This window comes from Haemaphysalis longicornis, unplaced genomic scaffold, assembly GCF_048455015.1.
Source record: "Haemaphysalis longicornis isolate Haplotype H1 unplaced genomic scaffold, Haemaphysalis longicornis Haplotype H1 scaffold_8, whole genome shotgun sequence".
Classification (NCBI taxonomy): domain Eukaryota; kingdom Metazoa; phylum Arthropoda; class Arachnida; order Ixodida; family Ixodidae; genus Haemaphysalis; species Haemaphysalis longicornis.
The window spans coordinates 193,576,376-193,591,346 of NW_027526445.1; the positions used below are offsets into that span (position 1 = coordinate 193,576,376).

The 14,971-nt window shown below is 50.3% G+C and overlaps 1 protein-coding gene across 3 annotated transcripts in view; it reads left to right on the forward strand.

Annotated features, from left to right (window-relative positions):
• Window positions 1–14,971, forward strand: part of LOC144149905 (N-acetylated-alpha-linked acidic dipeptidase 2-like) — a 114,781-nt gene that overhangs the window by 85,059 nt on the left and 14,751 nt on the right. For all 3 annotated transcript variants that reach the window (XM_077681631.1, XM_077681630.1, XM_077681629.1), the window contains 2 exons: window positions 5,719–5,971; window positions 11,291–11,369. In XM_077681631.1, coding sequence (XP_077537757.1) covers window positions 5,719–5,971; window positions 11,291–11,369 — 332 coding nt within the window. The remainder of the gene's footprint in view (window positions 1–5,718; window positions 5,972–11,290; window positions 11,370–14,971) is intronic.

The following is a 14,971-nucleotide window of genomic DNA, read 5'->3' on the forward strand; positions in this document are numbered from 1 at the left end:
GCCGGCACTAAGAGCGCAGTTTCGATGCGATCGGGTGGTGCAGTTGTGAAGGAGGGGTGCACTGCTCGGAGCGAGATGGCCGACGAGAGGCTGTGATGATGGTGATCAGAGTTGTTCGCGCATGTCGCTGGCGAAGCCTGTGATGTCTTGGTCGTTGGTGCTTGTGAGTCTGCGGACGCTGGCAATGCCGGCTGCTGCATCTGGCGCACTGCCGTTCTCCATTATCTAGCACGTGCACCATATGTTTCCATCGCGATATGCATTATACGTACGTATCTATATTGTGAGCAGTTAGTCATGCACTGCCCTGGCTGCTACTACAGTTACCGAATGGTCACTATCCCATACCTCATCTTCCATCCCATCGCCTCGTGGTCTTTCTCTTCACCTCTAGCTGAGCGTGTGTTCCATGACGGCTGCTTTACCAAATGAAGGACTTCAAGGTCCTTACAAATGGTGGAGCTCTACCTCCATGTCACCCTCCACGCCTGCCGACTGCCCCCCCCCCCCTCGAGTTCCCTTCCGGTCGCCATTTACCCCCAGAGGCCATGCAGCGTGAAGCCGGGAGCCAAAACGCTGGCTCCGCCCCTGCTGCGTTTCCGACATTTACAGCACCAGCCGCCAGCACAACCCACCATTTTTCGCCGGGCTCCGCGGTGAGGATGTCGACGACTGGTTGGACCAGTACGCACGGGTGAGTGCTTTTAACTGATGGGACGGCTCCTTCAAGCTCCAAAATGTTGGCTTCTACCTGACGGAGGTGGCAAAAACACGGTTCCTAAACCACAAAGGCAGGATTACCGACTGGGCCAACTTTAGGCAGGAGCTGCGCAACATTTTCGGAACTCCAAGCATCGTTCGGACGTTGCCAAAAGGAGGCTAGCTTCCTGTATCCAACACCCTGAAGAGACGTACGCCCCGTACATTGCTCTTGGTCGCTGTGTGGATGCTGAGATGCCGGAAGCCAACAGTGAAGGCCATTGATCCTTTTTGCATTCAACGCTCTCGCAGTCCAAAATCCTGCAAGCGCCAGCGATGTGCAAACAACGTGTCAACGTCTGGGCAAGCTACAATCTATTTGTCTGCACCAGGATTCTTGGGTCACTGAGATGCCAGGGAACGTGGATGTACGGGCTCTCACACGCAGTATCATCCGCGAAGAGCTGCAGCTGCCTGACCCACCTGTTTCTTCACGGGATAACATTCGCGCGGACACCCCTTAGTTCTGCAACCTTGCCAGACAGACTCCATGACGTGTATCATCCCAACGACGCATTGTGTTCCTATCCCGACCGTACCGTCCTATTCGGCGATCGCAGCAAAGCCACCCTTACCAATACAAGTCCTGCCGGCTCATGGACATTTTGCGCACCATCTCTCCCGCAGCTTCCCCACAGGCTGGCTACACCGGCGTCCGACCTGTCCACCGGGATTTCTCGAGTGTCTGCTATTATTGTGGAATCCGCGGACACGTTTCCCATTTCTGTCGTTGACGTCATCAGGATGAGAGGCGAGGATATGCACCTTTTGAACGTGATATCCGCTTTCCCTGCGGCGCTCCACGAAAGAAGTACATCTCTTCACCATGACACTCGCCGCCGCCTCCGGCCCTAGTTGATACGCCTCGAACGAGTGTGCCTGACGTTGCCGCCGATCACCCTCGCCATCTCCATATCGCCGCTCTGTCTCGCCTGTATGACCTGTGTCCCACACTACTGACTACCAATCGGAAAACTGGCACCTGCAGTTTTTGGAGGGGAAACTGCATCAGTCGAAAAGCCAAGAACTCCTCCAGAAAGACCGTCAAATACATTATATGTGAAAGTTGAAGGTTTTGATGTTAGTGCCCTCGTTGACACTGGAGCCAGCATATCTGTCATTAGCGGAAATTTGTGCTCACGGCTCCGAAAAGTAAGAACCCCGTACACTGGCCCCTCTTTGTGTGGGACTAATTAAGTTGCGCTAGAGCCACGTGGATACTGTACAGTGTATGTTTTGGTAGAGGTAATTAGGGGCCACATCCAGTGCAAGGTCTTGTATTGCTGCTCTCACGAGCTCCTTTTGGGGTGGTACTTGCTCTCGTCGGCACCTGCTATCATCCACTGCCAAAACCCGGACATTCAGATCGCCCCTATTGAGCATACAGACAGCATCCCCGGCACTCTGCCGTGTCGCTTGGTGGCGAGTGCAGATTTTGTTATTAGGCCTCGCTGTGAGACAAGAATTTCGGTTTGTGGTGGCCAGGTCCGTGATGGAGATGTGCTCCTAACTCCCAGCGCTCATTTTCTACCAAAGGGAGTCATTGTCGCAACTTTGCGGTGTTAGTCGCCACAAACACTGCCCCTGAAACAATCCTCCAAGGCCAAGGCACCGCGATCGCTACCACTCCGAAGCGGTCTCTGCTCTTCCCCTTTCCTCCACTTCTTAATCCTGCGCTATGTCCTCCCACTCTGACCTTGCCGCCACAATCAGCTGTGATCTCTCCCCAACGCAAACCGACTCTTCACTGGCTCTTCTGCGCAGGCACAAAGCTTTATTTGATTCTCAGTGCTGTACACTTGGTCAGACATCCGTGGCGACATATCGAATTCAAACAGACGGATTCCGTTTTAGTCACCGTCGCCCATACCGGGTATCCTCATCTGAATGTAAAGTCATCAGCAACAATGTTACCGACATGCTACAGCGCAAAATTATACACACATCTAAGAGCCCCTGGTCATACCCCGTGGTTTTGGTACGGAAAAAAGGCGGCTCTCTTCGATTTTGCATCCATTACCGCGCACTGAATGAAATCACTTGGAAGGATGTCTATCCAATGCCTCGCATCAGTGACGCCTTGGACAGTCTATGAAGAGCGGAATATTTCTCTGACTTTGACCTCCGCTCTGGTTATTGGCAGATTCCAATGCACGAAGCCAAAAAAGAAAAGGCAGCCTTCGTAATCCCTGACGGCCTCTACGAGTTCAACGTAATGCCGTTTGGGCTTTGCAATGCTCCTGCACCTTTTGGACGTATGATCAGGGGCCTTAGATGGATAACTTGTCTCTGTTATCTGGACGACGCTTTGATGAGCACTTGAGACGGCCGGATGAGTGAGGTCCGCACGTGCCTCGCCAGTGCGGGTCTTCCGCTGCATACTAGGAAATGCCATTTGGCTATCCGAAGCATCAAAATATTCGGCCATGTCGGGAGCAATGAGGGTATCTGTCCTGACCCAGACAAGGTTGCTGCTGTTGTCCAGTTCCTGCGGCCTCGGCAATAAAAGGCTCTGCGTCTCTTTCTTGGCCTGACGTCTTACGTCCGCCATTTTGTACTTTGCTACAGTTGCTTCACCCATAACAAGCTCCTCCATTCCTGAACATCATTTGAGTGGTGGGACGATTGCGAAGAGGCTTTTCGGCATCTGAAGGTCGCGCTCACTTCAGCAGCTGCCTCTATTGATGAATCCATCTTGATGAATCCAGGCCTGCAGTTCTTCGCACTGACACTAGTGGCCATGAGATCGGTGCTGCTCCCTTGCAGTCACATCAAAAGCATTGCGAGCGGGTGATTTCTTACGCCTCAGTTACGCCGAGAACTATAGATCATCACCGAGCAGGAATGTCTTGCCGTAGTTTGGGCCGTCCAGAAGTTTCGACCCTACATGTACGGCAGGCACTTCACGGTTGTAACGGACCACCATGCCCTGGGCTGCTTACAGACGCACAATAATTTATCAGAACTCCTCGTATGCTGGATACTTCGACTTCAGGAGTACGACTTCACTGGAACATACCGATCCGGGAAGGAGCATCTAGATGCCGATGCTCTTTCACGTTGTCCGCCACCTGACTCAACTTCAATGTTAGTGCCACCCGACAAGGCGCTCCTTATTTCGCCTATCAACTGCACGTCGTTTGAGCTGTCAAACCTCCCTGAACTTCAAAGTGAGGAGCCGTACCCCCATACTATAATCAACCAGCTTACTGGCTCAATGCAGCCTCCGAACTGTCGGTCCTGCGTCAAATTCAGAGCATCCGACTTTTAAATGGCGTGCCGAATCGTATCAACCAGCCCATATCCGGCTACGAATGGGTTCCCGTTGCGCCACGCACCAGCAGATATCGGAAGCCCTTCATAACAATGCCACAGCGGGCCACCTAGGCTTTGATGAAACATATGATCGCATCCACGGTCATTTCTTCTGGCCCAACCTTTCCACCTATGTCACTTCATGCACTTCGTGTCAGCAGTGCAGACGATCCACATCACCGCCTGCCAGACTGTGACAGCCACTTCGCTGTCCTTCTATGCCATTCGAAAACAGTGGCATAGACCTTTACGGGCCCTGCCCACGGCTACTTGCTTCCAGTGGATTGTAACAGCAGTGAACCATTTGACGCATTATGCCGAAGCGGCAACCATTCGCTCTAGGTGTGCTTCAGAGTTTGCAGATTTCTTCGTGCGTTCCATACTCTCACGTCATGGTGCTCCTCATACCCTCTTAAGCAATCGCGGCAGGACATTTTTATCCATCATTGTTGAAGTTCTTCGTACGGCAAACAATGTCCGTGAAATTTCATCCGCCTTCCATCCACAGACGAACTGGTTGACTGAACGATTTCATTGGACTCTATCTGATATGATTTCAATGTATATACAGCCTGGTCATACCAACTAGGACACAATTCTCCCATTGTTACATTCACATATAACACTGCAGTTCAAAATACAACCGGCTATTCTCCATTTTTCCTCATTTACGGCCTCCTTTTTATCAGCTCCTGTGTCCGCTTCAAGTTTGCTCCCTCCCACCACAACCACTGCCATGGAGTTCCCCTCTACACACTGAAGCCGGCCAACATAAGCGAAAGTATCACTACAACACCACACTCCGGGCTGTTTGGTTCTGGCCTGGCGACGAGGTGCTACTTTGGACTCCCACGCGTAGGCCCGGACTATGTGAGAAATTTGCGCATTGCTTCACAGGTCCCTATACTGTCGTTGAAGAAACCTCCCCAGTGAAATATCATGTGGCTTTTACTTGTGCATCGCCGGACCGCCACTACCGTGGCACGGAAATCGTGCACGTGCCACGCCTCAAGCCGTACGTGTGCCGTGCTTCCCCAACACTTGAGGCCAGGTCTCATCCGGAGGGGGAAATTGATGAGCAGATAGTCGTGCGCTACCTTGTCGGAACACTGGCAGCCACTACAGTTACCTCATAGGCACTATCCCATACCCCCTCTTCATTCTATCGTCATCCTCATCATCATTTTCCATCTCATCGGCTCGTAGTTCTCTTCACCTGCGGCTGAGCTTGTGTCCTGGGATGGCTGCTCTGCCGGATAAACATCTTGCAGCACCTGTCCTTCAAAGTCCTTACAATATATAGAAGATAAAAATAAAACTTTGCACAAGGTAGCGCCCTCAGCGCGTTTTCACTGTTTCGGCATGGATTCTAGTGAAGACTTGCCTTTGACAGGACTGGATGCAGGCAAAACTTCTTGCGAAAACATTGGCAACGCAGTGAGATCGCTACCTTGTGCAAAGTTTTCTCTTTCTCGTATTTCCCCACCACCTTCAAAGTTTCATTGCCACAAGATTTGTGGTGCAATGATGATGATGAGTGTGAGCATACACCCTACCTTCTAAAGTGTAGTCAGTACTGTGTGGAATTGCCCCTTGCGTGCAGCCGTGCACTGGGTGTGAAGCTGACAATGGTGGTGCTTGCAGCGCAAGTACAGCCTGGGCTCGTACCCCTCCTACCACACGGCGTTTGAGACCCTGCGTCTGTACGAGCAGTTCTTGGACCCCGCGTACCACTACATGGACGTGTGCACCCGCTTCACGGGCCTGCTCACCATGCTGCTGGCCGAGGCGCCCCTGCTGCCCTACGACTTCCGCAAGGTGGCCGCCGAGATGCAGAGGAGCGTCGACAACCTCCACACCCACAAGGAGCTGCTGGCCGACCACGGCGTGCCCCTGGGTGGGTAGTTGTGCTGGGCAAGGAAGGGGCGAGCTCGAGCAGGGCTCCCTCTGTCGTCTCCAAGGAGGTGGACTTCCCCGAGCTCTCCACTGCATGTGGCCACATGTGCAGTGAGGGGCAGCTCTCCCAGAGGGTTTCTGTTCGGCCACACAGGCAGGCTATCCCAGTTAGCATGAAGCATCATTCAAGGGACCGCTGTAGGGCATGTTTGGTCGTGTACACTGCTTGTGACTAGGGACGGGTGAAGAGTGCATTTAAGGTTCGAAGCGAAGAGTAATTTGGTGGAATAATTTCAAATCGAATGCATAGTACACATCACAAATTACAGAGACAAACTGCGCACATAATGACCCGACTGGGAATTCAGCGATGTGATAGGTGCACCAATTGTGCCTAACTGCGCTGAGAGGTAAATCCTGCTACATCCTGCTACATGTCAAGCAATCTGCGCCAATGTGGCGCCAAAGCGTCGTTTCGCCGGGCATGTGCCGCGCCCTGGTGGGAGAAGTCCTCTTTACACCACGGGCGTTGAAGAGGTGGGAATCTATCTCCGTTGCAATAAAGCGTGGCAGGAGTTCATTCACGTGACTAGCTCGGAGGGGTCGAGATGGAGAGGGCACTGCAAGGGTATCTAACGGGAAAGGGGAAAGGGCGCTACAAGAGCGCTTGAGGAAATCATTTTCTGATAACACTTTCTTTGCAAAGCTACTCTTCGTGAAGAATATGGTCGAAGTTTTCACTGATTTTTTGTCTGTTTCAAAGAAGTGAGCCGTTGGTCCACCTACTCTATTATGAGATGGTGGCTATCGTTCACAAGCAGTGTGGATGCTTCATGATGACATAGTCTTACCGCTCGAAGAAAGCCTGGAGAGAGTTGCCGTTGTTGCAAACTTGGTCACCTGCAAATCGCAAAGCGAGAGTAGAAGTGGGAGAGGACACGGAGCGTGCAATTTCGTTTTAGGAATACGGAGAGAAACAGACATTTAGGTTGGGTACTTTTACATAAAATGAACTGAGTACCTTCTGTCACGGCTGCATGCCATTCGACAATGCCATTGTGCAGAGCCTGCACTTCTTAAGCCCACAGTTGAGGGAAGAGGAGTCCTCTTTCGTTCATTTGAGGAGGCTAGCTACCAGGCTGCCGCAAGTGGTCAAACCCTGTGATGTCTTTACTTTGATGGATGAATTGATGGATGAATACACTCTACTCCAGCTTGAACATATTTAATCAGATCCGTCTACACGGATTGACGAGTATTGACAGCAGATTTTTGAGCATAAGGAGGCGGACAAAACCAAATTCCCACTCATAGTCATGCTAGTGAAGGCATTTCTTTGCATTCCACATAGAAATGCGGGAAGAACTGCCGGAACCTTAATGAAAGGGCTCAATTGAGGATACAAACTGTTAAAGGCATCAGACACGTCGTTTCGTTCTCCAAGCGCTTTGAAGGAGATGAAAGTCGCTTCAATGTGACACCAGAGGTTTTGAGAACAGTGCGAATGACGAGCGCAAACTGCCAAGAGGGCATTGCAGCTGAAGAAGCTCAGGCGGCTAAGCAGTGATGTCTTGACCAAGCCAAGGCTGGTCCTAGTCGCAATGGCCGAGACAGGCTCCAGTGAGAAGTGGAGACCGCAAGACAAAAATGCTGGCGAATGCGGAGCATCTAATTAGCCAAGGCACAAAGGCTAAGAGCTTCAGGGATATCGAAAGTGGACACTCTTCTAGCTGAGGGTAAAACAGTGGCGGCAGCACTGGACAAAATGGCACAAAATAAAACTTTGAACCGGTCATGACAGTTCTACTTCTACTTCAAGCATATTTAACCAGAAAAACATGGGTCTAGCACACCAAAATGCATGGAAATCACAACACGAAAAGAGCACGGGAGGAGCACAACACTGCAGTCTGAAGGAGCCCTAAACTCCCGCCCACCCGCTTTTTTCTTGTTTTATTCTTTTGGGAGGGGGAACACGGAAATTAATTGGAATTGGGTTTTTGTACAAGTGCCTGTTTTGTTTCATTACATGTTCTGCTTACTTAAACAAGTTCAAAGGCGTTTTCAGTGGATCTAATCATGTTGTGTTTTATTGCCTTGTAGTCGTTTTTAGCTTCAAAATGTTGTAATGTTTTGTATCTACATCAAACTGTCCACATTATGTGACTGTGCTTTGTTCATCATGGTTTTATGAAATGTTCTGTAGCCTGCCGAATGGAATGCTATCCCGACAGCCCTTTTAAATAAAAAGTCCCGTTCTTTCATGATCTGTGGGCTTATGTAGTGAATGCACACTCGCACGAACCCTTTCGGTGCTTCCCCTGAGGGAATTTTATAATCACCGTTAAAAGACACCAGTGCGGCAGAGAGTCGCTTGTGGGGCTCCTCTCGGTTGTTTTCCTCACCTTCTAGCGATATTTCTCAAATCTTAATGCTCGTTCTGGCTGCTCCAAAAGCTGCTACGAAATGACTCGACCCAATCACATCACTGGAATTAAAACTCATCTGCGCAGAGCATTTCGGGAAGCTTTTACCAGTTGAGAATTCCCATGCACAGCCTTTCTTTGCTGTATTCGCAAGTTTTCATGAAGATGTATATACGGGAAAAGCAGCTCCTGCGGGCTCCTGACAGCATATACCCCTCGCCTGATTGGCAGGAGTCTAAATGCACTTTTGTGCCACCTTGGCCAGCACTAGGTAAAGCCGGCTGCCGTGGTTCTTCTACCACTCCAGAAGGTCCGTGGGAGCACAGGAGCACCCAAGTTAGTTTCGGTCACTGGTGAAAGAACACCGCAGGTCTTGGAGAAGAAAAAACGCCCCACGGAGTGTCGTCCTGAGGCTTCTCCATGTCTGGCACCAGCGCATCTGCTGCTGCTGCTGCACGCGTGGCTTATGCCCGCTTCGGTTTACTCTCTTTGCATCGAGGGTCGACCAGCATGGGCTTTGCTGGAACAGGGGCCGTCTTTAGGTCAGGAAATTTACCGTGTTCCCAGGCTGCGCAGAGGGCTCCTTGCAAGCGGTACTGCCTCGTCACATTCAGAGATGTGCTTATGCGGAACCACTTCTGTGCAATGGACGAGAAACACCACTTGCGAAAGTGTTGGGTGGCGGCCTGTGCACACCTCAGTGGTCGGGTGGTCCAGGGGCGGTAATACTTTCACGGCTGCAGCCATTAGTTCGCACTCGTTGGCGCTCAACTTGTCTGCATCAGACTCGCGCAGGCCGAGTGTCGCTGGGGCGCGGAGTTCGACCCGCCTCTCCATCACTGCATGCTCGCCAGTTAGAAGCTCTGCTAACAAAAGTATTGCAGCCAGTAGTATCGGCCGCCGTAGCCAACCAGGGCGCACGTTATAGGTGGCCATCTTAAACAGTGTTCCTCTAATGCCCTTTCGAATTGGCAGTACAACTGTGCCAGCTCGGTGCCGCTATGTCGGCAAGTACTGTCGTTTCAGTGCCGCCTTTGAACGGAAAGTGTGATGGTGACCGAGAGCTCACGGAACCCCTGGGCAAGGCAACAACTTGGCGGTGATGGCAGAAATGTCCACGCTGGGGGGCGGGGCTCTTGTGACAAGCCTCGGATGACATCTCGGAAGGCTTGACTGAACTTTTGGCTGCCTATTTAGGAGCGCTGAGTTATTTGAAAAAAAAAACAAATCTAATCCGAATGCATTTGGATTGAAGCATAATTAAATGATAATTTGAAAATAAACACACAAAAACTGTGTACATGTCTATTACTAGAAAACAAAGTATTATAGATTATGCTTATTGCATTGAAGGTGTGCCGTTGAGAAAAGTGTCAACAATTACGTACTTGGATTTGAAGCTTACATGAATGAATGAACATGTAGAATATGTACGCAGTAAGGCCAGAAAAGCATTGTGGTCACTTCGAAGAAGCGTGTTTAATGCCACCCCTGAAGTAAAATCTTTAGCGTACAAAACCTTAATACGACCAATTATTGAATATGCTAAAACTGTGTGGGACCTGTACACTTCTGGAAGTCATTCGAAACTGGACAAGAATCAACGGCTTGCGTCGATATTTATTTTTAAGAAATATCGTCGCTGCCACTCTCCCGCCCAGTTATGTGAACTTGCTGAACTTCCTTCTTTAGAACTGAGAACTCAATATGACCGCTTGAAGTTTTTTTTTTTTTTTATTATTCATGGCCATGTAAAAATTGGCAAAAATGTATGCTTTCGCATATCGCCCGACGAATACTTTCGCAATCGTCACAGCATGTATATCCCGCCTCCGACTGTTCGTAATGACTGTTATAAATGCAGTTTCTTTCCTAGAGCAATAAAGCAATGAAATATGTTAACAGACGCCGCACTAAGGACGTCATGTATAAATGAATTTCTCGAAATTGTGAAAGGCACACACGTTCGCGCTAAATGACCTGGCCAAAAGTGAACCATGTCATCACCTGTGTTTGTAGCGCATGGTATTGTTGCCTCCATGTTGCATATCGCAATAGTATTTTGTGTTTGCATTTCCGGAGATGTACTTTCTTTTTCTTTCTGTAACCAAAATGTATTGTACCCTTCCACTCCTGTAATAGCCCAACAATGGGCAGACAGTATGGATAAATAAATAAAATAAATAACAAATAACAAATAGAGAGAAATTCAAGTGAATATTCAGCAACACTGAATATATGTCTACTTGTGGCCCACCTCTTTGATGAGTCAGCTTTGTGCAACTTCCTATGCACACAGCTGTGGATGCACCAACTTTGTGTGATGCAGTGCGCCTTTGTTCGACGGAGCCAGAACTGGCATTGTGCAGTCCTCCTGTGTTTTTGTGGTAGAGCTGCTGCAAGTGCTTCCTTCACCGTTGACAAGCTGTCTGCGTGTACGGTATGTGAGCGTGTGGTCGGTAGAGCATGAGCTGGCAGTAAATGCAACTGCTGCCTCGTTTCCACCAGGCAGCACGTGAATTCCTCTCATTCTGTGGCTGCTCCTGATTTTGGCCTCTCTTCCCCAAATGGGGACTGCACACTACGGGGGTGCTGACGCTCTGCTCATTCTGCACGCACTGTCGGGGCTACGCGAGTGGTGCTTGTGATTGCACAGAGCCACCCGAGGCCCATTTGAACTGTGGAGCAAGTTTTTCCCTTGCTGTGCCCGGCTGTGTGACAGGGCGGAGGAAGAGAGTCGCACGGGGGTTCCCCCAGAATATGTGATGTGACATGGCCTCTGATGAATGCAGAGATCAAACTGCAGACGGACGGAACGAAGCAACCGCTGTCTTGCTTCCAGCATGCCTGGCGACACAAGCGGCGATTGACTGCCCCTTTCCTCTCTGGCGCAGACTGGCTCAAGAGGGAGGTGTCGCTGTACGCCAAAGCGGCCGACGGCTGGCACAAGTGGCTGGCCACGGCAAAGCTCAGGTGAGTGCCCGTATGGCCCCCACAGCCTACGAGGGCTCGTTTCTCTTGTGCCATTCTGTGCCCAGAGTGCAGGGCTCACGTGGGAAAGCACCACCTCCGAGTGTCATATGATGATGCGATGTTGAGTGACAGAACCCATGACGCTGTCAGTGTTTGCATGTTCACCGCAGGTTGCAAAGTGTTTGAAACAACATCTGTGGGGACCCTTGTTTCTCTACGCCTCGCCTGCACATGTTTTCGGTTTTCGCGAGCTGGAAGCCGCCATTTTGGGCAGCCGGCACGTCACGTCAGTCTTGACCTCTTCGTGACCTCATGCGACGCGCCGAACCGGCTCGCCGCGAACGTGTGCGCGAGGGTGAGGGGGATGGTGGACCAGTTCGTCACCTTCCTTCGCGCCACCCTCTCCCCGACCAGGGGAAGATCTCCTCATCCCCAGAGCTTAACTGCGGGACGAACGAGCGTTCCGCCGGGAGTCGACCGGGCGATTTGGTCGGAATCGGTTGGCTCGGCAGTGCCTCCGAATGCCCCGATGACGGTGAACCCAGTTGGCTCCACGGACTCTACTGAGAAATTCTGCCCTGATCGGTCACACGGTATGCCTCCCCTGCTCCCGCGGCCGTGATGACGGATATCGAGGTCTGAGTCCCGTGGCTTGAGCGAGCGACAGGAGCCACTGTCTCCCCGCAAGCGATAGTCGTGTTGTCTGGTATATGCCCTGCATCTGCCAGGCAATAAAACCTCACTTTGGATTGCCGGAGCCTGTCTACCGCATGTGAGTACCCGAACTCGTGCGTGAGTCTTCGGATTCCGCAGGGCTAGTGTACGGCGCGTAGCGTTCTCTAGCGAAGTAGCCGCGGTCCTCTGCTATCCCGTACGTTAGCACACACATCCCACTGTGTGGGAGGTAGCTATGCCGCGGTCTCCAACGTCTTATTAAACCAAGCACGTCCTGTCTGAGTGGAAAGATTTGTGAGGGGCGAGCAGTTGGGTGGGATATTTTTGTGTCTGTGTGTGGACGTCAGCTGGCTGAAAATCACCAACATTTGCGCAGTGGTAATGCACAGTCATTGTGTCCCTATCTAAGCGGTCTTCACTCAGCTGGTACTCGTGTAGCCACAACCTAAGATGTGATTGTTACATTGCTGCATGTTCTGCAAGCGCGTCCTCCAAGTGTGCCTCTACGTTCCGTGCGAATGCTCTTCATTTCCAAGTCCAAATGAGGCTGCATGCACGGCCAAGGCAGCTTATCTGCTGCTGAGGTTGCGTGCAGCCGAGTATCCATGGTGGCAGTGAGCGGCAACACACTTTGCCTGGGTATACCGACAGAACAGCACGCGACGAAACGGCACGCGACAGAATAGCACCGACATAACAGCGCGGCGTCAAAAGGGCACGCGTCAAAACAGCACGCGTCAAAACAGCACAGCGACAAGAGCGCACAGCGACAAAACCGCACACGACAGAAGAGCACGGCGCCAGAACAGCACGGCGTCAAAACAGCACGCGACAGAAGAGCACGGCGACAAAACAGCACGGCGACGAAACAGCACGCGACAAAACAGCACACTGCAAGAGATGAGCACTGTAAAAGTTGGGTGCGGTGGCGTTGATAGGTAGTATGGCATAGTCACTCGCCGGAACGGAATCCAAACTCTGCGGCAAGTAAGGAATAGAAAAGCACATTCATTTGAACTTATTTTTACAAGACTTATCTGTGCAGGAACATATCAGTACATAGACATTTAGGCACCCGCATATTCCAGTGGAGGGCGATTTCGGTACAGGAAGAGATTTAGGTGTGCCTGTGATAGGCTGAAGCAACACAACATAGTGAGCCGTTGATATCAATTACAGATTTTACTTGTTCGTATTACTTTCTTTTTCACGCATGGTTATATGTGCAATTATTTCTATGAAACGACTACTCCAGTAATTGCCTATTAAAGGTGGTTCCTCGATCCCGTTGTATTGATTGGTTTTTGGTCATGAATTCAGGGATCTATTTTTATGAAGACGGCATCTGTGCCCTTTTCGTGGTAATTTAACGCAGAGCCATGAATCTGCATATTTCGTGAACACTTTTTTCTGTGTTAATTTACTGAGGATTGTTCCTGGATCCTCTATTATTTAATTACTTTTCTTATAAATGCTGTTTGAATTATTCATTTGCTCATTGACGCCATTCTTTTGAAAACTTCGATGTATAGTGACGGTCATTTTCACTAAAGTGAAGAATGTGAGCTGCCGGGTCACCAATGAGCCGCGATCCACAGTAGCTCATATTCGCGGACGCTGCTTTGACGCGCAATATTGTTGCGGAAATATTTCTTACCCACTAAGAGCTCCTCTGTGTTGTTAAACAAATTAAACCCCCATGTATAAATTAGAATTAAGTGGTGTAGGACTTCAGTAAGAAGCAAATTATCCGTCAGAATAGTAGCGCTTAAGGATTATACTTCGGCTTTTTCGCTTCCATCATATTCCAGGTGATTTGGGTTGCAGCGGCTCATGATAACCTGAGGCATGCCTATTGCAACTGGCACTTGTTCTTTTTTTACAATTTCGATAAAACAGCAGAAAAAGAAAACAGCAGCAAGAGAAGATCTTCTTGTGGGATCCGAAAGATCACGGCCGCTGCAAAGCATGCCTCGGTACCGGGTTAAGGTCTTTTCTTGCCTTGATGCCGTTTTTTTTTTTGTATTCGCAGTGCGGACACAATAAAAGAAGCACACAAAAGCTTTCATTTCTTTCAGCTTTTTTAGGCTTCACAACCAGAACGCTAAATTTGGAATATGGGATGCTCCGCAGTGAGGGACTTCACACTTCTTCGCGTGCATTTAAACGGCGACACTCCGGCGTGTTCGCTCTTCTCCTTCATTTGAAATGCAACCACCATTGCGGGCATCCAACTCGCTTTCTTTGGCTCGGCGGCTCAACGCTATCCGCTCTTTCCAGCCCCTACAGGTGGCGCTGCGGAAAACGGCAATAGCAGAAGCGAGTTTAAAACCGGTAGGCGGAGGGCTAACCCGTCAGGGTAATAGAGGGTAGGTTTAATGAGTAGAATAAGACAGGCAAGTTGGTTGGTGGCAACGGACGTCCCGATACAGATGGAGGGCTTCTAATCATCATCATCATAATCATCATCTTAATCATCATGGCGTACCAGACTGTGATCCGGCCTTCATACCAACATGCGCGCCAGCATCAATAGAGGCCCAAAAGCCCGTAGCTCTACTAGAAACAATTACTTTATTAAAGATAAACGCAGGCATATGTTGCTAAATGCGAGAGAACGTTAAATTTGTTTCAGGGTGCCTGGTGCGGCGTAAAAAGAGCCGCGTTATACGCAATCCGCTGTGCATGGCTCCGGCCGCACGGAAGTGGTTCGCGAACACCCGCCTTACTGCGAAAAAAACTGCTATAGGATGTGCAACGCTAATCTCGTGGGGTGTTCGCAGTGTACGTCATCGCAGTGTACGTTAAACTTGAGGCGTGTTTGTTTTTTTTCCTGTGTAACTGCTAAGCAGAAGACCATACGCACGATGTGCGGGCGATATGGTCCCGGCACAAATGGTCCCGGAGCTACTGGCCCCGGAACTGAT